At 36.2% G+C, this 25,225-nt stretch overlaps 3 protein-coding genes, 1 non-coding gene and 2 pseudogenes across 5 annotated transcripts; 5 read left to right on the forward strand and 1 right to left on the reverse strand.

Annotated features, from left to right (window-relative positions):
- Nucleotides 1–8,382: 8,382 nt before the first annotated feature.
- LOC120148577 (uncharacterized protein At1g51745-like) lies at nt 8,383–13,429 on the forward strand. 2 transcript variants are annotated; one of them, XR_005518379.1, is made up of 5 exons: nt 8,383–8,628; nt 8,855–9,203; nt 10,162–11,246; nt 12,028–13,123; nt 13,239–13,429. XR_005518379.1 is itself a non-coding variant. In XM_039161655.1 (4 exons), exons 2-4 carry the CDS (start codon nt 9,013–9,015, stop codon nt 12,135–12,137), a joined length of 1,386 nt encoding a protein of 461 aa, XP_039017586.1. In that variant the 5' UTR covers nt 8,383–8,628; nt 8,855–9,012; the 3' UTR covers nt 12,138–13,429. The 2 variants fall into 2 exon arrangements, 1 of the variants encoding a protein (XP_039017586.1); XM_039161655.1 differs by having other exon boundaries at nt 12,028–13,429.
- LOC120148580 (uncharacterized protein At1g51745-like) lies at nt 12,153–13,429 on the forward strand. The gene has a single exon (XM_039161657.1). The coding sequence runs from the start codon at nt 12,485–12,487 to the stop codon at nt 13,121–13,123; it is 639 nt and encodes a 212-aa protein (XP_039017588.1). The 5' UTR covers nt 12,153–12,484; the 3' UTR covers nt 13,124–13,429.
- Nucleotides 13,430–14,185: 756 nt separating this feature from the next.
- On the forward strand, nt 14,186–15,831 carry LOC120148581 (annotated as a pseudogene).
- On the forward strand, nt 15,287–15,376 carry LOC120148628. The gene has a single exon (XR_005518386.1). It is a non-coding gene; the product is annotated as a small nucleolar RNA R24 (small nucleolar RNA).
- A 1,096-nt stretch (nt 15,832–16,927) lies between the features above and the next one.
- LOC120148539 (ESCRT-related protein CHMP1B-like) lies at nt 16,928–18,131 on the forward strand. Its single transcript, XM_039161630.1, has 2 exons — nt 16,928–17,374; nt 17,661–18,131. The coding sequence occupies exons 1-2, from the start codon at nt 17,050–17,052 to the stop codon at nt 17,945–17,947; spliced, it is 612 nt and encodes a 203-aa protein (XP_039017561.1). The 5' UTR covers nt 16,928–17,049; the 3' UTR covers nt 17,948–18,131.
- A 1,449-nt stretch (nt 18,132–19,580) lies between these two features.
- On the reverse strand, nt 19,581–23,093 carry LOC120148609 (annotated as a pseudogene).
- Nucleotides 23,094–25,225: the final 2,132 nt, after the last annotated feature.

Here is a 25,225-nt window from a genome sequence, read left to right on the forward strand (position 1 = left end):
GGACTTTTATTGATAAACATACATGTTCAAGAACCCAAGTTTTTCCTCACCATAGACAGGCAAACAAAAAGGTGTTGGGTGGTTTTCTGGCTGAGTTAATGTTTTTGAATGGCAGGGTATATCGGGGACATGAAATTATGACTGACATGAATGCTCGGTTCAAGATTAGTATATCATATTCTCAAGCTTGGAGAGCCAAATGTTATGCCTTGGAATTGTTGAGGGGGTCGCCAGAAGCATCGTTTGCCCAACTGCCGGCTTATTGTCACAATTTAAAGCTGAAAAATCCTGGGTCGGTAACTCATATCAAAACAGATAGAGATGGACGCTTTGAGTTGCTGTTTATCGCCATTGGTGCTACGGTTAGTAATCAATATAATTTTGTTGACTCATTTTTGTTAGTTACATGCATTTCACATTTAAATGATTATATTTCTTGTGTATATTATTTTGTAGATTCGTTCGTTTATTACTTGCATGCGCCCAGTTATTATAGTTGACGGAGCACATTTGAAAGGTCGATACCTTGGAGTAAACTTATTAGCAGTAGCCATGGATGCTAACAATGGGATATTGCCAATAGCTTACGGGGTTGGCAAATCTGAAACCTCTGATTCATGGACATGGTTTATGGGGCATCTTAGGGATTGCATAGGTCCTATTAGCAATCTGACAATCATATCCGATAGGGCAAACTCAATTGACAACGCTGTTAGAAGGTGTTTCCCAGATGCTTTTCATGGACTTTGTGGTTTCATTTGTATAGAAATCTAAAATCAAGGTCTGCTGGTATAAAAAAGCACAAATGGACATACTGGAAGGCTGTAAAAGCTTATCGGGAAGTGGATTTCAATAAGCATATAAATTGTTTAAGACGTGTTTTGCCTCAGTGTGCTCAAACACTAGAAGATGTCGGGTTTGAAAGATGGTCAAGAGTACATCAACTTGGAGCAAGATATGGTTTCATGACGTCTAATAGTGCAGAATCAATCAACGCTCTAAGTCGTCATTCCCGGAAATTACCCATTACTATGTTAATGGAGTTTTTCGAGCCTCTATTCAACAGTGGTACTACAAGAAAAGAAACCATGCAGGTATTATTTCTTGAATTCGTAACTTATCATATTTATATATTTTACTAAGTATTGTTTATTTAAATTTACAGGAACATTGGAACATCGTGTTACACCATGGACTGAAAAAAGATAACGAAACGTGTTGTGAAGTCAACGTCATGGAGAGTTGAACCATGTTCAAACACTTTGTTTCAAGTACTGGATAATAACTTAAATGGGCTAGTCGATCTAAATGCAAAGACGTGTAGTTGTATGAAATGGCAAACATCTGGTTATCCGTGTGGCCATGTTATAAAAGTTGCTCTTCATTTAAACCAAGATGATTCAAGCGCATACGCTATGGATTGCTACACTACAGAAGTTTATCGACAGACTTATGCCGAGATTGTCTACCCTATTCCACATCCTTCTGAGTGGGACATACCAGATGACTTACAAACAGTTTTGCCACCAGCCATGGACAGAAGGCTACCTGGCCGACCAAAAAGTCACGATCGTATACCGTCTAAGGGTGAAGAGAAGAAGAGATCGACATGTAGTCGGTGCAAGGAAAGTGGTCATACAAGGTTGACATGTGGATCACCAGTGCCATCAAATCATCTTTTCCTCTACCAAAATATGGATCCTCATCAAAATCCAAAGCTCATATGGTGTCAAGCAAAAGGCAATCATCTTTAAAATCCCAATCACGATTGGCTTCACCTTTTGAGACTGTTAACTTAGGTGATTTTTAAATGCAAACGTTGTATTATGTGGATTTTATGTGTGAACTTTTAACATTTTCAGTTGAATTAATGACTCAGGCCAACCATTTTGACTTAACCAACTCTTGTTATTCAGTTGTTATCACTATTAGGCATGCATTTGACTATCGCAACACGGAAAATACAATCGCAACGCGAAATGAAAATCCCAACATGAAAATCGCAATGCGGAAATGAAAATCGCAACGAGAGAATCGCAATGCGAAATGAAAATCGCAATGCGAAATGAAAATCGCAACGAAAGAATCGCAATGCGAAATGAAAAATATAAGAAATATAAGAAAAATATAAGACTTACCCCCCCATCGAAATAGCCATTGTCTTCGACCCCTAATAATACGCCCCACCAAGGCCGTTCAAGCAACAAAAAGATATCATCGGTGAGCTTGCATATGTCAGTGAAACACCCTTGCTCCGCTCATGTAGATAAAAATCAACTGCGGTCTTAGCCCAAAGGGTGTTATCCAAAATTGTGTCCGGTAGTTGTTCCCTCTCCTCTTCAGATACCGGTATGGTACTGGCCGGTAACTCATACGAGAGCCAACTTGAATCCATCATGTCCGGCACGTCAGAGGGTTTCTCAAGAAGCCTACATATGACGCCATGTGAATCGGGCTCTTGAATGGTGGGAGGGACCTCTTCAATGATGACAGTGGCCTCTTGAACGGTGGGAGGGGACTCTCGAGGAATGATATGGGGGGCCTCTTCAACGATAGGAGTGGACTCTTGAGGGATGACAGGCGAGTCGGGCTTCTTCTTGCGGTGTCTTCGCACTATTGGGGTGTACGGAGACTTAATAGCACGTGCACGCTGTCTGATGCGTGAACTCCGTCGTGCAAGCATAACCCGACGTAAAGCATCCACTCTATCGGGCCGCTAAATAATTAAATACAAAATCAATAAATAAACAGACATGATATTTAAACAGTGAAAACAAAGACAAATATGTTTCAAACTTGCATTGTATTCACCCAAGTCATTATTCTATCATAGTTCACAAATGCATCAGATAACAAAGAAAATATGTTTCAAACTAATACCCTGAAGTTAGTATTTGTCTTTGTTTTGTCTATTGGTTGAAGTAATGCAATCCATTCAAGTTTCAATTTGCAGAAGAAGAAATAGTTTACTTTCGCAACACGAAACTTAAAATCGCAACGCGAAACCAAAATCGCAACGCGAAATTAAAATCGCAACGACAGAATCGCAATGCGAAATGAAAATCGCAACGAAAGAATCGCAACGCGAAATGAAAATCGCAATGCGATTTTGGTTTCGCGTTGCGATCTTGTCGTTGCGATTTTGGTTTCGCGTTGCGATTCTGTCGTTGCGATTTTCATTTCGCGTTGCGATTTTGGTTTCGCGTTGCGATTTTAAGTTTCGTGTTGCGAAAGTAAACTATTTCTTCTTCTGCAAATTGAAACTTGAATGGATAAATTTACTTTCAACCAAAAGACAAAACAAAGACAAATACTATTTCACAGTGTTAAAGAATACACAGTTTAGCATAATTGGCAGCAACCGAACAAATTTACTTTCAACCAAAAGACAAACAAAGACAAATACTATTCACAGTGTTAAAGAATACACAGTTTAGCAGAATTGGCAGCAACCGAACAAATTTACTTTCAACCAAAAGACAAAACAAAGACAAATATATTTCACAGTGTTAAAGAATACACAGTTTAGCAGAATTGGCAGCAACCGAACAAATTACTTTCAACCAAAAGACAAAACAAAGACAAATACTATTTCACAGTGTTAAAGAATACACAGTTTAGCAGAATTGGCAGCAACCGAACAAATTTACTTTCAACCAAAAGACAAAACAAAGACAAATATATTTCACAGTGTTAAAGAATACACAGTTTAGCAGAATTGGCAGCAACCGAACAAATTTACTTTCAACCAAAAGACAAAACAAAGACAAATACTATTTCACAGTGTTAAAGAATACACAGTTTAGCAGAATTGGCAGCAACCGAATAAATTTACTAAGCAATCTAAGTGAATGGCTAATCTAAGTGAAATTACGAGTAAATTTATCATTAAGTTAAATATGGAAAATCTTAAACTTACCTCGTTGCGTAGAGTATGAACCTCATTCTGCAACGATACTATCATCTCACGTAGAGCGGCAACCTCACCACGTAAAGTTGACACCTCCACACGCCATGCACCATCGTTATCGCGTAGAGTACCGATCTCCTCACGCAAGGCATTGACCTCATCACGTAACTCCCTTGACTCATCCCGTTGAGGTGGAGGTGGAGAACAGGGAGATAGGAGTCGTGGCATCTTTGCCGGTCGCCTATCATGAGGTGATGGTGGAGAAGAGGCTCGATGATGTGACGGGATAGGTGATGGCTCTCGTTCTAGAGGTGTATAGTCGGGTCGATCGGGTGATGGCTCTAGGTGAGGTGATGGCTCTCGAATTGGAGGAAGTGGATGCTGCTCATCATCCGTGCCATCAAAAAAATTCTGACTAGCTTGCCACCAATCAGTGGCAAGCTCTTCCTCCGTGGGTGTCAGTCTTTGTAATGGAATGTTGGCCTCCTAAAATATAAAAACTCAAACAAAGTTAAACGTCTACTATTAATAACTTGTTTATATATTATATGAAAGTATTTGTGTTAACTTACATTATTTATTGTGGCATATGGTATTAAGTCTTCCCAATCCAACAGAGTTTTCCTCTTCCAGGAAATAGCCCTGGGAATATCATTTGACGTTTTTTATTGCATATGTACGCATGCTGGGGAAAGCCTCGAATATCCAAATCTACAAACAATATAATAACAAAATTAGTAATTGTTAAATAATTAATTATAATTTTAGAAACATTATATAGAAATTCTTACCTTAAAGGCCCAAACAAAGCCTGACAAAGTGTATTTGGACCCATCGCCCGCAAACTTTTGCGGTCATCAAAGGCAGACGACAACTTAGTCCAGGTAGCTTTCCATATATACGAACCCCACGGAAACAGATTCCATGCATTCAGGTCCTCTACCAATATTATTAGCTCCCGATGAATAGGTTGTCTGGCCTCTCTGCCTAAAAAGCCGGCATACACAAGTAGTAGAAGGCATACTCGGACATCGACGTCTTCCATCCGAGTGAAACCAGCTTTCTTATTAAATAATTTCTTCAGGTCGTCGACATGTAGGTTCGGCTTCTCCATTGACTCATCCGGAAAAACCCGGGATAACCATGATGGGCGGGCGATATGACGAGTGTACCGGCCTACATCATCGTGTCCGAATCGTAGACCAGTGATTAAGCAGAACTCCTTCCGCCCAAAGCAAGTATACGCTGGTGGAAAATGAAACCATATCTCTTCCTCACCACGTTGTATACTGTCGGGTAGATTTGATGTCATGGTCTGAAGCCACAAATGGGTCAAATTAGCATCTCCACCCGGATGCTGTACTCTCAGCCATGGCCCGAAGCAGGTTTCCTCAAACAATTGTCTTTGAGCAGGTGAAAGCTTCTTTGCAATTGTAGTGGCCAGGCTGACTTTATTCTCAAGGTCAATTGAGCCGAAAAAAATTTCTACAAAAACAATAAACATACCAAGTTAGATATACCAAAACTACACTGTGAAGATATACCAAAACAAAAACATAAAAAGTAGTAGTTTATTCTTGAAACTAAAATTTGCAACACTGTTTTGTCTTTTGGTTGAAATGAAAATCGCAACGAGAGAATCGCAACGCGAGATGACAATCGCAACGAGAGAATCGCAACGCGAAATGAAAATCGCAACGAGAGAATCGCAACGCGAAACCAAAATCGCATTGCGATTTTCATTTCGCGTTGCGATTCTCTCGTTGCGATTTTCATTTCGCGTTGCGATTCTCTCGTTGCGACAGTCATTCTCTCGTTGCGATTTTCATTTATCTCGTTGCGACTCTTCTGCAAATTGAAACTTGAATGGATTGCATTACTTCAACCAAAAGACAGAACAAAGACAAAGACAAATACTAACTTGAAAATCGCAACGAGAGAATAGCAACGCGAAATGAAAATCGCAACGACAGAATCGTAACGCGAAATGAAATCTAAGTGAAATGGTTAATCTATTATTGAAATGACCAGTAAACTTATCATCAGTTTCAATATGAAAAACCTACAATAATGCAAACATTTCAAAATAAAAATAATTAAAAAAACTAACCCTCGGAGGTTGATTTTCCATTTCTGAATATTGTGAGGGATTTCTGACCGTGAATGGTTGTGAGGGATTTCGCCGGAGATGGGGACGGAAATCTTCGGAGATGGGGACGGATTTCTTCGCCGTAGAGAGTGAGAGATGGAGATGGGACTGAGTTGTGATTTTAGGTTTTAGGTTATGAGTTGCGATTACGGGATTTTGTCTTAATATTCTTTTGTAATTGAAAATAAAATACGCGTAGCGATTATAATGGCGCTTTAAATATCGCGTTGCGATTTACGGATACGCGTTGCGATTTTATGTATTATCATTGCGATTTACGGATACGCGTTGCGATATACGGATACGCATTGCGATTTACCCATACGCGTTGCGATTTACGGATACACGTTGCGATTTACGGATACGCGTTGCGATTTATGTGTTCGCGTTGCGATTTTCATATTCGCGTTGCGATTATGGAAAATCGCAATGCGAATTTGTACTATCGCATCGCGATTTTCAAGAATCGCGTTGCGATTTTGGAAACTGATTTGCGATTCTGGAAACTGATTTGCGATTCTGGGGATCGCGTTGCGATTTTTATTTCGCGTTGCGATTTTGTTGGTCATTTGGCAAATCCAAAAAAAGTTGGTTAAAATCGTATATTATAACTTTTTTTTGGTCACTGAGGCGATTTTCTCTATTAAATATAGTTTAATATATTAAAGTGAAAAAAGAAAAATAAATAAAATACATCACACACTCACTCTCACTTTTGACATTAAATGTTTATAACCTTGTTATTTTTTGTGGTCAAACACGGGATAACAATTCCTTTATAACTGAGGTTGATTGGTTCTTGTTAAAAAATAATAAAATATGCATACCCATTTTGTGAAAAAAAAGATTTAAATTTTTTGGATCCTCATTAGTTCGTGTTTATTTGTTTAGCATGCACAAACTTATTCATTTAACAAAATCACGTTCACAAACATATTCATTTATATGCTCATGAACATGTTCATTTGACATTAATGAACATTTTCATTTAACGTTCGTTTATATATTAGTTTAGTGTTTATTTATATATTTGCGAACATTATCACAAGCTAAAAATGGTGAAACTATGCCACTAGTGCTTAAATTCTTTAAGCTTCATAGGTTAACTTCTAAATTTCATCAAGTGTTCAATTTAATTCTTACATTCACAAATATTAAAAATATAAAAAGAATAAAAGTAAATGAACTTATAAACAAAACATTAAACGAGATTGTTTATGAACATAAATGAACTAGTCGATAAACGAACAAGTCGATAAATAATCTTGTTCGTGAACATAAATGAATTGAATATATCTTTATTCGTGTTCGTTCATTTATTAAATTGATAAAAAAATATTCATATTCATTTATTTAACTTAACAAATGAATATAAATAAACAGTTCAACAAACATTATATTCATTTATACTCCTATACTTGTTTTAATAAATAAACGGTAAATAAGACATATTATTAAAGTTGAAATATGTCAATTTGTATTTTCTAATAATTCAAAATTTAAAGCTTAATTCTTATATCGTGTTAAAAGTAGAGTTTTATATTATTTAAAAATTCTGTATTTTCTAATTTTATTTATTTATTTATTTAACAATTATAAATAAAATAAATTTTATTATCCAAAAAATGGATTTTATCAATTTTAATTTTCAAATTTCTATACTTCAAAGTTAGAAGTACAATCCTAATTATACGAAATATGCGCTAATAATTGAGAGATAAATCAGAAGAATGGAAGCTCTCTAACACTCTCATTGATTAAAAATCATGTTGAATAATATGATATTGAATTAAGGAACGGATGTGAGATTTTATATTAGGGGATGGACTTGAATTTATAAAATTTTAGAGTGACGAAAATATTTTCAATAGAAAATATAAAGAAAAAAATTTAAAATATACAATTTTAAATTTTTAGGGACGATCGTCACCATTCATCCCTCGATCTATTCTTAATTGGACCACGGCCGAGGTATTAAGACAAATAAATTAGAAGAATTTTAAGTTTTTTTAAGAATATTAAAAATGAATGAACAAAATTTCAAAATTAAATTAATATTTATTAAAAATCTAGAGATTAAATTTAAAATCAATTATTTTATTAACATATTACATCATTAATAGATGAATAATTAAAATATAACAAATTAATAATAAATAGTGTAAATATTATTTTTTAAAGTTTAATGACTAAAATAAAAATAAAGGCAAACATAAATTACTTCCTGCTATGGTATGCCATTATTTTTTACTTGTAAGTAAATAGTAAGTATATAAATTTCCTTTCTTTCTTCAAGCTTCTATCACAAAAGCCAAGAAAAGAAATAGGGTATGTTTTTATGTTTATTTGATGATCCAAACGGAAGCCTTTCATTCTTCCTTTTTTCACTCTTCTCTCCTCTAATCTCACTATCCCTACCTCTCTTTACTCTCCGCTCGTACATTTAGCCAAAAAAAAAAACCCCATAAAATCTTTGACCAGAAAAAATGGATTAAAAGTGAACATGCACTTAGAAATCTTTCAAGAAAAACTGAATTTGAATTAAGAAAAGTGGCAAAAGAGCCAAAAGGTAATCTTCGTATCAGGAAAAAGAGGAAACTTATTTTCCCAGATCCTTATTTTTGGTTGTTTACACTGGCTTTCTCTTTCACTACCCCAGATCCTTTTTCTTTCATAAACCCCTTCAAGCTGTTTCAATATTTTCTTTTATGGGTATCTTTGTTCTTTTCTGGATTTTAGTCGCATGCAGGATTAAGGTTTCTCTTCTTATTTCTTTTTGTTTGTTTTAAATTCAGGGTTTAGAGGGCGTATGCATTTGTCCAAGCAATCAATTATTTTGGTGATTTTAGAGTATTGGGTCTGCTTCAAAACGGAGGTTAAGGACTGACTTTGAAATATTAGATTTATTTAACCATTTATTTTCTTTGGAGGATTTTGTTGGAGGGGGTTTCTGATGGGGAGCACCGATGAGCCCAACATAAGGGACATTGATGCGTCGGTGGGTGGCTTGGTTTGGGTCCGACGCAGAAACGGTTCTTGGTGGCCGGGTCGGATTATGGGCCTTGATGAGCTCTCCGAGGGTTGTTTGGTTTCTCCAAGATCCGGCACCCCTGTTAAGCTTCTTGGTCGCAAAGATGCAAGCGTGTGAGCCCATTTTTAATCTCTTAATCACTTTTTAGATTTCATTTGGATAGGGTTTAATGGCTTACATTCCTATTGACGATTCATTGTAATTGTTTTCTTGTATTTACATGTATTTGTTTAGTAGTTTGATAGTTATTTCAATTTTGGATTCTTTTTATTCCTTGATCAATAATATAAATGAGAGGGGAAGAATTTGCTTGTATTACATATATAAATTATCTATGGTTCCGTTTGGGGAGAAGATTGCTAGCTTGTGGTTTTGGGCTAGAACTCGCACTTGTCTTGGTATCTATGGTAACATATGGTGGAAAATGGAGTATTTGGATCAAATTGAAATGCCTGCTTGTTTGCTTTGGTGCATTAGGCTTGTTGTTTGTGCTTGTAGACGACCATTTAATTCATGAGGTATACTATCTTGGGAATAAAATCTTGTGTGGCTCTTTTGGAACTAACCGAAACTTTGACTTCTGGTAAATTGAGAATATTTTTTCATTTAGCATTGTTGATTTTATGCTAGACTGATCTGCATTTTACTCTCTAAGAGCCCTTTATAAATGTTGTAGTGAATAGTCATTAACAAATTTCTAAATCAGTTAAGTCGTTGAGTGTTTGTTCTGTCACACAGTTGTAGAGGTTGTAACCGTCATTTGTCACCTTTTAGCTTTCGAATTATATATCGATTCATTAGAAAAATAACATAACTAACCGATGTTTGAATAAATGACTGCTTTTTTCTTTTTTAGATAATGACAAATTAGGTTCAAGGTTTTACCTTTATATACCATCATTATCTTGACTGAACTTCCATCAAATAAATTTTTTCTCTAGAATGTTTATCTCTGAAGACTGAAATATGTTGCTCCAATGATCGTCATCAAGTGGAAAGAGTTTACTGTTCTTGGAATATGTTCTCATTACTTAACTTTCTTGATTAAATCTTCATCGTTTTTGGCTTTAGGGACTGGTATAATCTTGAAAAGTCTAAGAGGGTGAAGGCCTTCCGTTGTGGAGAATATAATGAATGTATTGAGAAAGCAAAGGCTTCTGCAGCAAATTCTAACAAGAGAGCAGTTAAATATGCTCGAAGAGAAGATGCTATTCTTCATGCTCTTGAAATTGAGAGTGCACGTTTAGGCAAGGATCATCCAGATTATTTCTCTAGAAAAGATAATTCTGGTGGTGACAAGGGGAGTTTGGCCAGAGAATCACCCACCGTGTCACATTCTGGGAAAGAAAATGACATGTCTGATGAAATGAGTGGATCTGAGGATGCTTCAGATTCAGCTCCAGAATTATCTCAGTCTGGGATATCCTTTGAAGAGCCAAATAATATTAATGGTACTAAGGGGCACTCTAAGATGACAAAGAGAAGAAAAACCCCAAATGATTCCGAGGATGATGGATCGGAAAGAATCAAGCGCATGAGAGGACTTGAGGATCTAGGTATGGGTGTAGGATCAAAAAGAAAAGCCCAGGCTGCAGATGCACTTGAGATAGTTCAGCAATATAGTTCTTTATTTTATGAATCAAATGCTGGAAGTTTCCTTTTTAATGGAGATTCCATAAATGGTAGCAGAAATCATTCATCATCAGTGAAAAGAAAGAGATCTCAGGTGGCAAATGTTCATGAATTCCTCAAAAGAAAAAACCGTCGTAGACCATTAACCAAGGTTTTGGAGAGTACAGCTATTGTGTCAGTTCCAGTTGTTTGTGATGAACTTACAAGCTCAAGTGGTTCACCCCGTTGGGGACTTTCTGACAGCAAGATTTCAGGAATTGATTCTAATGAATCACGCAAAAGTGGAACTGCAGTAATTGACAACGGCCACAACAACGATACTAACAACTCGGATAGTACTGGAGTTTTATGCGAGAATGGTGTCTCCTTAAATGCTTCTGAACATGTTGCTGACGCTGATGCATCTCTAACTAATAATAAGACAAAAGAAAATGAAATTTCCAGCTTACCAGAGTTAACTGAAAATGAATCTTCTAACAGGCTATTTGATGTGCCGTTTGTTGGAGAAGATAAGCCATCTGCAGGTATTCTGGATTAAACATTTATGAACTGTAGCATTTCTTGTTACAACTGCATCATTCTTGTGCACACAAACATACTCTTCTGTTTTTGTTTTGTTGCAGCTGATGGGTAGATTGTTGTTTGTTGTCTTGTTATTGTTCACCATTTTCATCATGTGTCTAAATAATGTTGGTTTTTATGTCTCCCTTAAGATATTCTTCCTGTATTTACTGTGGCTAGTTACGAGTTATCTTTGTCTTAATAAATGATAAGATATATATTATATATATTTATGTGTTGGGAACTACATAACTCATGTCTTGCGTTTACATGATTGTGTCTAATAATATTTATAAATACATGGACACATACATGTACTTATTTCTGGTTATGTGGTGATTGGGGCCAACTGTTTGCCAACAGGTCTAGTCAGAGTTGTTCATCAACTAAATTAGCTTAACTACATTTTGTCCGACTCTTTAGAGCATCTAACTAGCTATAGCTAATGACCTGCAGGCAATATTGTGAGTTTGTATATGATAGGATTGAAAGTTAAACACATTGATGTTTATGCTCCCACTCTATCAAAGGGTTGAACTCAAAACTGCATTGGCAATAAGGCCATAATTTGGACCTATAACTTGAATCTCAATATACCGGGAGATTAAGTTGAGTTTGTGATAACTAGATGGATGAATGTTCTTCCATAACTTGGTTCCTTTACCTTTACTCTCTTGTCTTCTTGCAGCCGTAGAATTTTAATTTTTTTACTATTGTTACTGATAAATCACTTCATTCTGGCAGATTTTTCTCCAATAATTGTATCTTGTTCATCTGAGACTCCTGAAGTGGTGATTTGGGAAGGCAAGCTGAAATTGATGGACATACTGAGCCTGGTTGTACCAAATCAGTAGATGTTCATGTAACTAGTATTAGCCAGAGAATAGAGAAAGGAACTGCTAAGTGGCAGTTAAAAGGAAAGAGGAAATCAAGACAAATAAGTAAAAACAAGAAACGTGACTCAAGAAAATATCTTGATGCAGATGATGAACCAAATGCTTATTTAGCAGGTATAGAGTACTTGGATGGATTTTTTAAGAGTTCTGATCAGAAAGTTTGCTGTGATGGTGTTGGTGGGTCGGTTGCTCCTTACTATTGCACCTTGCAACCCAAGTTCAAGTCAGGTGTTGAAGAGCAGCTTGATGGTTTGCAGGAGAAGCCTGTGTCTCAGGAGCCTCTTGTGGGGGGACCAACAGCAGAAATGAAAACACTAGCCGATGATTCTCTGAACCCTCAAAGGTCACTTCCATACCGTCGGTCCCATTATACGGTTTACTCCAGATATCAGATGACAGATTTTCCTGGAAAAACTTATTCTGCTGATTTGTCATTATACAATGTTAAGATTGAGGTGAAAGCTAACTATCGGCCACAGCATGTTCCATTAGTTTCCCTCGTGAGTAAGCTGGATGGAAAAGCCATAATTGGTCACCCTCTTACAGTTGTTGAGGTTTCGAGTGATGATTACCATGGCAATCTGACTTGTGAAGCATCTATGAAGGGCACAAAAAAGTCTGAAGTTGGTCATTTAACGAAGCGAAATTCCGAAGGTGGACCAGTCCCTAGGAAGCATATGAAATTGCAATCACATTTCCTATCCCGTAAATCAGCAAAATCAAAGAAATCTAGGAAATCTGGACTACTGTCTAAGAAGACTCGGAAATTGTCTTCATTGACTGGTCAGAAGGTAGGTGCAGGTGACCGGAAAATGGTAGCAGAGAAGCCTAATGGTCTGGTAATAGCTTGTGTTCCTCTAAAGTTAGTATTCAGTAGGATAAATGAAGCAGTAAACGGCTCTGTGCGGCCCAAATACCGACCTTTAACATCCGGCAATCCATGAGTAGGTGATCCCTTCTAAAGTGAATGGGATTTTATTTTCAGTTGAAATTGCTTTCATTCTCCACAGTTAAAATGAATCCCGTTGTACAATTGAAAACCGTATTGGATTGTTGCAGACAAAGAAAGCTGGTACGAGTATGAATGAAGAGGATTATAAAGACGAAGGCCCTGTATATAGGAAACATGTAACATGAGGCTGGAGTTGTAAAGGAAGTAATTTCCATGACCTGATATTGTTTTTTCTTTCCCCTTCATAATTTTCAGGTTGATTGAGTTTAAGGAGGCGACTAACATAAATTTTGTTTGAATCAATAGTACATTTTTCTTTCTTTTTTTTATTGGATTTGAGACTTTGATATGGTAATTTCCGAAGGCCCTTTTCTTTATTTTTAATGCGAATAAATAATAGAACTTGACATTTTGTATTTAAAATTTTAATATATCTGCTAAATTTTATTTTGCATTTGACTTCACTTGCAGGCTTCTTTATCATCACCCTTTTTGAGGTTACTTTTCATTTTTCTTTTCAAAGTTCGCTTATTTTTAAAATATATTATCACTCATAGTATATTAGTTGATTACTCACGCTTGTCACAAGATTATTTGAATAATAGTTTCTTAATTTTTTTATTTAATATGCGATTGAGTTGCCATTACAAATTATTAGGAGGATGAAATAGTTTCTTAAGTGATAACAAATAATATTATGATAAAATTTTCCCCATTTTATATTTTTATATATTTGTAAATAAAAAACTTTAAAATTATTATTTAAGAAATTAAATGTGAGACTAATAAGTTTATATATAAACCATTTGTCATTTTATTTATGATCTAAATGAAGGAGTAATATTTTAAAATATTTCTATAAAATAATTTGATTATTTTTAAGAACTATTTTAAATTATAATACTGCGGACAAAATATTTTTGTAATTGAGATGGAAACAAAAAATTTAGTAATCAAAATAAAAAAGAAAAAGAGAAATGCTTTGAATGTTGAATTTGACAGGCTGCTCCTGAAAGGAGCCGTAGAAACCCTACTCTGTAATCAATATATATTATTATTTGTGAACTTGCTAGTGTCTGTTTGCCGCGTTCTTTCCAATATTATTAAACCCTAAGAAACAACAGGTTGTCTTCTTATTTTAGCTCAATTTAATAGTTCGTTTCTGATTTCGCTTCAATGTTCGGAGGATTTTAATCTTGGTGAGTGGATCTGGTGCAGTGACGTTCAGGGAAAGAGAAAATGGCGGCAGTTCCCGGGCAGTTGATTTGGGAGGTAGTCAAGAAGGGCAATTGTTTTCTGGTGAAGCAATTTGGAAGAGGAACTGCTGGCCTTCAGTTCAGCAAAGAGCCGAACAATCTGTACAACCTCAACTCCTACAAACATTCTGGTATTCTTTTGATTCAAAAGTTTCTATCTTTTTTTCCCTTTTCCCATTATTGTTTTTGATTTGAGGATTTTGATCTTAGGTTTATTGGAAACGTGATATCGTAGTTAACTTCCCTTGCTTTTCTTTTCCATTTCATTTAACGCGAGATAGAAACGATGTTATCTGCATATGTTGCTAGTTTTATAGATAAATGCTTAAGATATAATTGGAAATGGTAATTGATGTGGAACTCAATCAAATGTAGAATGGTCTGAATCTGAAAAGATGACTTTATGACTTTTACGAGCTATGATGTCCATTTGTCTAATATATTTTCTTTAATCCCTCCCATTCGTCAGACACTGAACACTTAACATGTTCACTTTAGGGTTGGCAAACAAGAAAACATTCACCATTCAAAGCGGGGGCAAAGACCAGTCTGTGCTGCTAGCAACCACCAAGACTAAGAAGCAGAACAACCTTCCAGCTTGCTTCACAAATCTGTCATGAAAAAGATCTCCAGGATGGTCAAAGCAGTAAAAAACCAGGTAAAGAAACATCTCTTCGCTCTTTTACTAGGTTTGCTGTTGATGATTGACTAATTGTTGGGCTTGTCTTGCATGAAAAAGAAACTGTTTGTCTATGATCACATTTAAAGCCAGTAAGCCACATTTTTATTTCTATCTAATATTTGGTCCTAAAACTACGCTGTTAATTTGTTGGATTGCTAGTGATCTGTCAAAAGGCGGCGCTGTTTGCTTGCATTCAAATATAAATTTTCCTGGATATCTTGCAGTGATGAAGCAATAACATGTATGAAGGATCTATTTGTTGGGTTCTTCTGTGAAATGTACTTGTTACGCTTGGCTTCTGAGCTTTGAAAGTTGTTATAATGTGTTTCAATGCTTATTGCTGTGGTTATTGGCATAGGTTTTCATTAATAGTCTGATACTTTTATGTATCTCTCAGAGTGATATCCAGGTATCGGAGCAATTTAGTTTAAGATGCTTTTCTGGTCGGTTTTATAAGTCCAGTCACTTCTCACCATAATTTTCTATTTTATGAATATTTTTTTCTCATGATGGATGTTTCAAACATTACAGGTGACAGACAACTACTACAGGCCGGATTTAACGAAAGCAGCTCTTGGAAGGTTGAGTGCTCTGCACAGGAGTCTGAAGGTGGCCAAGTCTGGTGTCAAGAAGAGGAACAGGCAAGCATTGAAGGTTCGTGGCAGAAAGTGAGCTAGACCTTTCATGTTGTATGTGCTCTGCTATTTTCTTTACACCATACAATTTTTTACCCTTTTTTTGAAATTGTCTTTTATTTTTGTTAGATAGAATTGTCTTATCTTCATTGATGGTTTTTAGAATTTTAAATTTACATTATTTTCAAACAGAATGGATAGGCATGGTTCTTTGTTTCGTAATTTGGCTATTTTACCTCTAATTTTCACCGACATTGAGAAAAATATATAATTTGGCTCTGCCGTTGCAATTGTATAGCCAACAATTATCATCCTTTCCAAAAGAAAATCCTGAATCTTTTGTTTGTATATAACGAAGGGGTGAATCATAATGTGTGTAGATAATATGGAATTTCAAATGTTCCAAGGCTTTTCTTTCTTGGAATTATTCAGATTACTCAACAGCTGGCATTGCCAATGACTGACCACTATACCAGAAAGCTGATCGCTTATCCATAATCAGAACATCCGTTATTGGTTCTCCGTTTGCAGTTCTAGAACACACAATTTTAGGCAAAAAAGAAGCATACCAAAAAATTGTTGACAAAAAGTATTTACCGATGATGCGAAAATGTCTTAATTCTCAATTCAGCCCTTTAAGAATACTTGCTTTCTCGGTCTCACCATGATTGAAAATTTTCAGGTAATTGAAAGTTTTCTGTACGGATAAATTTAAACGATCTAGAGGTGTTGAAGGACGTGGATAGCATAATCAAGGTTTCCGTCCGATTCCATAATCAGAGGTAGAGATCAGAATATGAGTATGTCAAAATTAAATCTTGATTCGTTTTTTTTAGAAGTTTTTCTAATAATATAATTACAATTTGGGTTGGTATTGGAATTTTGTTTTTATTAGAATTTTTCATTATAAATGTCATGTGTGTTTTCATTGGTCCCTTCTTTTAATATCTAACAAGTCTAGGGTCCAAAATATAAAAAATAATGCTTAAGAGTCAAAGTGAAACAAAAAATATTTAAGATATAAAACCAAATATATATATATATATATATATATATATATATATCAAAAATAAAGAAAGCGGTAAATATGGGAATTTTTTTAGAATAATGAATTTGCTGGATATCAGATAAAGAACACACGAAAAAGATTTTTTTTTTCCTTTTGGGGGGAGAGCGTCTTATTTAAGAAAAAAAGAAGAAGGTTTGTTGAATAGTCCGCACCCTTTACGCGACTTTTCCACTTTCGTCCAGTTTACTTTCCCTAATAACCAAAAGAGATAAAGCAAAAGAAAATATTGATCCCTAAAGTAAAATCTTTCTCAGCAGACAAACAAAGAATCTAGCCATGGGTAACACCGAGAAGCTCTTGAACCAGATCATGGAACTCAAATTCACGTCCAAATCGCTGCAACGCCAGGCGAGGAAGTGCGAGAAGGAAGAGAAATCTGAGAAATTGAAGGTAAAGAAGGCCATGGAAAAAGGTAACATGGATGGAGCTCGTATATACGCCGAGAACGCCATTCGCAAACGCACTGAGCAGATGAACTACCTGCGGCTCGCGTCGCGGCTCGATGCCGTTGTTGCCAGGCTCGATACCCAGGCTAAGATGAGCACCGTTAATAAGTCCATGGCTAATATCGTTAAGTCTCTTGAATCTTCCTTGAGCACAGGTAATTTCTCCGTCAAATGTTTTACTTTTAAAATTTTGATCGCCTTATGCTGATCTCTTTTATGAGAAATTAGCAGATATTTTATGATACAATTGGAGAACGAAAAATATCATAATCCGGCGTTTCTTTTGGGTTTATATTGGCCCTAAGTAAAAAAAAATATTGTGTTTATATTAACCTAAAATAAATTCATTCAAGTTATGTTTTTTTTACTAAATTAAATTTACTGCATAATTCCGTAATTTGGATGTCAGTGTGATGAAATTCGATTTTTTATTCGTTGTAGGCAATTTGCAGAAGATGTCTGAGACAATGGATCAATTCGAGAAGCAATTTGTGAATATGGAAGTCCAGGCAGAATTTATGGAGAGTGCTATGGCTGGTTCTACTTCATTGTCCACACCGGAAGGTGAGGTCAACAGCTTAATGCAACAGGTTGCTGATGATTATGGGTTGGAGGTATCTGTTGGGTTGCCACAACCAGGTGCTCATGCTGTGTCAACCAAGACAGAGGAGAAAGTTGATGAGGATGATTTGTCGAGGCAACTTGCTGAGCTTAAGGCTAGAGGTTAGTGAAATGATGGGCTTGATTTGAATGATCTTGTGATGTATAATCACTATGGTGTTTGAAACCATAAGTGCTCTGCTTAAAACATCTTATACCATATGTAAATTTGACCGAGCTGGGTTTCCCTTTATAATTTTAAATGCTGCATTTATTTCATTGAAATTAGCCTTTCGTCTGAATTTTAGCTGTAAAAAATATCCTCTGAATCCCTGAAATAATTTGGAATGCTTGAATTCATTGCTAGAGGTTTACCTGTTTGGTGTTGGTCCTTTTGGTCATGGTGTTTGATAGTTTGAGCTTAATCTTGTAGTTGAAGGCATTTATGCTTGTGAGAGTTGAATAATTGATAAGCAGTTCAGTCTTTCCTTGCACATCAAGTCAATGGATTGGGTTAATGCTGATAATTGTAAGCATGCGTTTTTTGGATTACCACTGTTTTCTGCTTATTGTAGAGATGTGGCCTTTAGGGTTAATGCTGATGTTTGTGTGATTTTGCCTTTTCATTGGCATGTGAACACGCAAAGATACTAACAGTGAAGTTTATCCAGTAGTTTGATAGTTGTGGATGGATCAACTGAATTCTCCGTCGAGGTTTACATGCTTTTAATTTTATAGTAACTTTAACCTGACTAAGGCTCTTCCAGATCGAAATAGGCCATTTTTACAGTTTTGAGATCAATGGTGAAGGGAAATAATATATAAAAAGGATTGTTTTAGTTAATATTTGGCTATCAATACATAAAAGTTCCATATACAAGTCAACTACATGTTAATATCTTTCAAGTTTCAACTCAACAAAATGCAGGGAAAATATAAAAACTATATGGGCAGAGTTTTCAATTCAGACATCTAACTGTATATATACCAACGTAAAAGGAGAAAAGAAAATTCAAATTCTAGTCTGATAATATCTTAATCAGACATTAGTCTACCCGTCAATAACACGTCCCCTGGGCTTCCAACTTAATAAAAAAACAAATGACATTGAACTTAGCATTTTTTTTTAATGACCTCAACCAAGCAATCCACTCGGATATATTTTTGCCATTGACAAGGTCAATATCTTAGTCAGAAAGTGTTGCCAGCACTCGTAGAATTATATGTGCAAGCAGCCGACACCTGACGACTTTGGTGGTAAAATAGGGTTTAGGGTCCATATGCGACACAAATTTACGAATGACAAAACCTGACAAATGCATGTAAAGTGATCGAAAGTTGATAAGATTCATGCATAATCTAGATTTGCATGCTTCCAAGTTTGTCCTAAGCATCCTCTTCAAGAATTCCAAGTCCTCGACTTAATGAATTCAGGTGGTTGGATTTCAGTACTTATAAGTTTTACTGTCCTTGGGGATTGAAGGAACACCTGGTCCGAGTAACAACTGCATCATTCAAATTGGATTTTCTCTATTCATTGTTCCAGCTTAACAATTTGAAATTGAAACAATACATCAATGTAACACCATGGAAGCTACTTCCAGGAAAGCAGTGTTCAAATAACTCTGGTCTTTGAGCCAGAATTTGTTGAAGCATAGACCTGGAATCCTGGATAATTAAAGACTTCCGGTGCAGTACATGATTTCTACTACGGATAAGATTTTCTGCAGCCATAAAATACAGAAGCAAACATTATTGCAGTTGAGCAAAAGTTTATTACTTTTTGAACTTATGTTCTCTATGTACATATTAATACAGATACAAAACCAACGAATAGTTGACGAGTGCAGTGAATTTTTTAGTGAAGTAGGCCACACTAGACACAAAAACTAATCGTACTGTTTCCTTTCTTCTTGTATGGATCTGAAGATCCGAGCTGCTGATTCAGTTGCTAATCTTCGGTTATGTGGTACGACCTTAATCACCCTTGTTTGCTCCCCGCTAGTCTGAGCATTGTGAGTAAATACCTGAGTTGTGGGTTTAGTAGGAAAAAGAGGAAGTAGTGCATCCCCTTTTGACCTCTCAGAAGGACTACTTGCTGTACTTCCCTGTATTTCGCTATCTTTTGATGCAGGCAATTTTCTCAGAGGGACTACTTGATTCATCTGACTTGACATGTTGCATGAACTCTGTTGAGCTGTGGTGAAGTTCACATCACCTGTTGATAACTGATTGTCCTTCGATTGGGCTCCAGTAAATGAGCTAATCTGCTCAAATTTTGAGCCAGAAACTGTTGGATTCCTAAATGGCATGCCATAATGTGGAAAGTAGGTCTGACATCTAGGAGTGTTGCCAGGACCAATTCCAACTCCATGTTGGTGAGAAGCAGGAACACCATAAGTTTTCAGAAAGTCTGCTCCACCTGCAGTTACATTCAGAGGACCACAGCCACCATAAACCGGTGCCAGAAACCCTGCAGTTGGAGGACAAGGCCCTCCATACGGCTTGTAGACAAGTCCTTCGGAAGGAGACATTACAGGAACTAACCACTGACTTCCAAGCGGAGAAAACCCCCAAGGAGATGATCTGGTATTGGCAGCCATAGGTGTTGACAAAGCATTTGGTCGCTGTGTAACAAGTCCTTTGCTGGTATCATCGTCGGCAGAAGGAAGGGGAAGCTTTGCAACCGCATTCTCATATGCACATTCAATGCTAATATTTGGTTTTTGAGAATTATTTCTGATTTTAACAATCAATGCCGATTCAGGAACATCGTTAGATGTGACTTTCTTGATTGAAGAACCATTTAAAGATGGTTTGCCCATATAATAGGTATCTTCAATCAATATATTTGGTGACTCAGCAATCAACCTCTGAACCTGTTCCAAATGAAATCAAAGTCCAAATTTGCTTAGATTACATGCATAATTTGCTGAAATGCCTAGCAAGTCCATAGTACACCGATCCATTTACCTTTATGAGTCTATGCAACTCGAAGATTTGCACTGAAAAGATTCTTTGTTGGCTGAAAACAGGAATAAACAATTAATACCTCATCAAGAAGCAGAACTAGCAACAAGTATTGACTGCTTTTGCAAAGGGTTAGAACAGATTCAAACAGAAAATATATTGAACATTTCACAACTGAAAAGAGCAGTTATATATAGAAGACATAGACGGTAAACCGATTTTACAAGAAATGACATAGAAAGTAAGGTGTAAACGATATTACTGAAGAGTACCTGCAGGATACACACCTAGTCCTATTTATTATGAGCCGGAAGATGTTCATTAGCTATTGCGAATGCACATAAAACAGAAGTGGGACACTTACTTGACAATAGCTCTTCGTACTTTCCAGAAATGCTTATGACCTATTACTCCCACAATATCATCAGGGCATATGTCCGAATGAGACAGGGACTCCACCATGGAGGTACTTGGGACATTATTATGTATGTTCACACCCCCAATTTGCATAGCCCCAGCATTCTTTTCTTCAACAGCCTTACGTATATTTTCAAGCGCATTCGGACTTCCATTATCAACTCCAAGTGATTGTCTCAAGCATGACTCATTTCTCACCTTGGAAGAAAGTACTGGAACTTCACTGTTCAATATATCCACTGAGCTGCTTTTGGTTTCTCTGTTACATGAATCATGTGTTCGTTTCAATGATTTTGAAACCTTGATTTTGGCAGACAGGTCGGATGATGTATCAGGTAAGATATTATCTCTGGTTGAATTAGATCTTTCCATGATATCTTGATTGCTTTGAAATAATTTTCCATTCTCCTCACCCTGGTTCCCCATATATCTTCTGGACTTTGGACCTACAGAACTTCCATTAGCACTACGAGGTTGCTTTGAAGAACTCAAGTTCAGTTTAGGAAAATGTTTCAGGTTTTCATCCTGCTTACTGCAGTTGCTGTTTCGACCCATTCCGGACCGAGCAGAGGTAGGAACCCTAAGGTCATCATCGTTGACTAGCTTTCTCGCAGAAACTTTCTTAAAGCTGGAGAAATAGCGAGGCTGAAATGCATTTTTTGCAGAAACAACTGGAGTTGGTGGATCAGTATCCAAACTATGGTAATCTATGGCTTTCGAGAATTTATTATCTTGATTTTCTATGGTGGTACTCATTTTAGTCCCGTGGATGGAATAAGAATAAACTTCTCAGCCAGAATCGAAGATTCATGGGGGTATTCAAGCGGCATAAGCATACTAGTTTCATTACCTTCACCCTACATATACGAACCATTTCTTGTCATACAAACATAAAATGGGAAGAAACAACGGCATCATATTGCTCCGAGAACACTAAAGGTGAATTTTGAAGAAAACAATTGAATCTAAGGATTTAAGGAAAAATCATTAAAAAAATAGAGAACTTACATGGCTTGATGATATTGAAGGAACCAAGTTGTTGGTATTATTTGGTGGGAGTGATCCAGCGTTGAACCTTTGGGAAGGGATACTGAGTTGCTCATAGAGGGCCATTTTGTTCCTTGGAGGTGCCTTTGGCCCCCCTTTTTCTGTATCATTCACATGAAGCCTAGGAAACATAGGACTCGTCACCTTTGCGTCCTCTTTTCTTCTTTTCATCATCGTTTCCAAGTCTTTAATTCACCACAAACTTTTAACTCAAAGTAACAGGTTCTTCCACCATCAAAACACTCAAATTCAACGATGAACACAAGTTTATTCCCCAGATAGCAATTGAATTGAAATTTTTCTGAAGCACCCAGAAAACACAAGTCTTTTGGTTTTGGAACTAGAAGAATTCAGAACTCTATCCATCCAAAGATGTTCAACCCACCTCAGAAAAACAGGTCTTCTGACTGAAAACCATAAACAACAAAACAAGAACTCGTGAAAATTGCTTAAAGTAACAGGAAGTTATGCTAATATCCATAAAAACCAAAGCTTTTGCTCCAAAAATCAATAACCCAGACGACTTATAACAAATCTAGCTACGGATAGTAAAAACACAAATTTCACCAATATCTACCCTCTTGATCGAGTAAAAACACAAACTTTTTAGCTCAAATAACAACTAACGCTCCTTTTCTTTTTTCAACAAAGCCGATTCGTAAAAGTTCCCCAAAAAAGTAAAACGAGAATCTTCCCAATAAAAAAGTAATGTAAAAAACAAATAAAAGCAGGAAAGAAGAAGAGAGTGGGGAAGAGTGAAGATAGATACTGCTAGAGAACAATAGTTGCCTTAGAATTCCACAAGAGAAGAATCTTTTCTCTCTTCATCACCCAAAAGCATAAAGCTTCATCAATGCCATGGAAAACGAAAACTAAATAATTCACCCTTTGGGACCCCACACTTATCTCTATCCACTTTCTAGGACATATCGCATTTTCTCCATGACCAGACAACAACGAAGATCCTGCCACGTCAACTTGGCCCCTTTTATTTAGATAATGTGGTTGATATGTCGTGTCTTCATTGAGTATTCGGTACAACGAAAAAGCAACAGAAATTTCAGGGAAAATCAAAAACAGATTTTTACATTTAAAAGAAGCAAATCCCAATGTGGTCAAAATGGAAAAGTGACACGTGAGTAATTAAGTGGTTTGGGTTTTGACGGTCACATTTGATTAGTTCTTCCGAATTTTGGTCAATCCTTTTACTAAAAATCCGTTAAAGATCGTCTCTTTTCGAGCTAATGTTTTGTTTCTTCCTTATTTTTCTATCATGCTTTTGTTTTTGTAAGAAACTGGGAGGTTCTGGAGGGGTTGGTTTTCATGTGGGAGTTAGAACGTGCACTAAACGGATTAATCGTAGGGGGTTGGGTGGGTGAGTGGGCAAATGACAAATCACAAATGAATACGTGGGGGCTAAATTCACGCTCTCTTTTGGAGTTTGGCTTAAAAGAGAATATTTGCTATTAATGTGGGGTGAAATTCAGATTTTAGGGAGGTTACAAGACATAGTATTTATTCAGAATTAGTTTCTCAAATCTTTGATATTTAAGGAGGTAAACATTATCTTTAATCACTAAAATCTGAATATATCAATAGTAAAACTTGAACTAAAAATTACATTTTGTTTGATTTTTCTCATTGACCTATTAATCACGGATAGATTTAAGATGATGAGCAAATCGTCATTCTCTAAAATTTTTAAATTCTCTTATATTTTAGATATTTTTTATATATTTTATTGATAATCTATTTTTCCATATAATTTTATTAGTTAACATCGGGCATAAAATCTTATACCCATCTCTTTAATTGTAAATTAAACTATATGATAATTAAATTAAATGTAACACCCTAATCCGATTCAACCTGAAGTCTGGAGGGTTTGAATGTCACATAAATCACCGAAGTGGCTAACATTTTTTTTGAATAAATACTTATAATCATCATTTAAAAACCAATAGTTTAAATAATAATAATTTTTTTATAAATCCGAGCTCCATGACAGTTTAAAACAATTAATATAATTCAAAGTTACAAATCATAATATATAAGTAAGGGTCGTATGAATACACATGCCTACTACAAGTAATCAACTAGTACTCTTAGATGAAATACTGGAAATCTTGTTGCGACGGTGCTCCTCGAACGGCTCGATATACTAGCATGTGAACGGAAACATCCGAACGTGAAGCTTACAAAGCCCAGTAGTATAATCGCTAATACATGGAACATATGAATCTCATAAACATAAGCATGCTAGAAGACATGGTAATAAGTAGTAGGTGCATGCATGATCCTAATCAAGCCCAGTAGTATAATCTTTTTTTAGCGTAAGTCTCATGCTTCCCTTAGTCTCCACTAAGGGTCTTGCCATGAGTAAACGTATACTAGGTCTTTATCCTCGGTATCATCCTATAATGCATCATCATGCAACACACAATGATAGTACCGATATCACAAATACGCCAGGTACAATCACACAAACAAGGGTATGCATCATGGTGTAGTCGGAGGGTCACTTAGCATCTCGGGACTCATACCATTCTATCTTGCCAAAGGTACCCTAGATAAGACCCAAGTCACTTAGCATCAAAATCTTCATCTAGAAATGCCCTTATTTCCCATTACCTAGGACACCTCCACGGTCACATAACATCAGAGCCTATGTCCTGCCAATCTACTCCTCTATAGTACTCGGTACGTGTCTGGGTCACACATCATTAGTACAACGTTCAACTAGCGTCTGAAGTGCTCACGATTTGACTTGGATATAATCCGGATATTTCTCAAACCATCGAACTTAAAGAGCAATAAATATCCTAACAAAAAAGAACATCCTCACAACAGATCAATAATAACAAGGGAACAACAATAGAAATCAGCCTTCACAATGGAGACAATCATTACGAAACTATCTCTCCAACCCAAACAATAGATTACCTTTAACAGAAATAACCTCACAAGCGACA

Source organism: Hibiscus syriacus, unplaced genomic scaffold (assembly GCF_006381635.1).
Source record: "Hibiscus syriacus cultivar Baekdansim isolate YM2019G1 unplaced genomic scaffold, ASM638163v2 tig00110963_pilon, whole genome shotgun sequence".
Lineage (NCBI taxonomy): Eukaryota > Viridiplantae > Streptophyta > Magnoliopsida > Malvales > Malvaceae > Hibiscus > Hibiscus syriacus.

What these genes read in the sequence shown, in the direction of transcription:
- LOC120148580 (XM_039161657.1), top strand. Translation starts at nt 12,485, where the DNA reads ATGAAAACACTAGCCGATGATTCTCTGAACCCTCAAAGGTCACTTCCA.
- LOC120148577 (XM_039161655.1), top strand. Translation starts at nt 9,013, where the DNA reads ATGGGGAGCACCGATGAGCCCAACATAAGGGACATTGATGCGTCGGTG. An exon ending in GGTCGCAAAGATGCAAGCGT is followed by an intron (nt 9,204 to 10,161) that starts GTGAGCCCATTT and finishes TTTTGGCTTTAG; the next exon opens with GGACTGGTATAATCTTGAAA. An exon ending in AGAAGATAAGCCATCTGCAG is followed by an intron (nt 11,247 to 12,027) that starts GTATTCTGGATT and finishes TCATTCTGGCAG; the next exon opens with ATTTTTCTCCAATAATTGTA.
- LOC120148539 (XM_039161630.1), top strand. Translation starts at nt 17,050, where the DNA reads ATGGGTAACACCGAGAAGCTCTTGAACCAGATCATGGAACTCAAATTC. An exon ending in TGAATCTTCCTTGAGCACAG is followed by an intron (nt 17,375 to 17,660) that starts GTAATTTCTCCG and finishes TATTCGTTGTAG; the next exon opens with GCAATTTGCAGAAGATGTCT.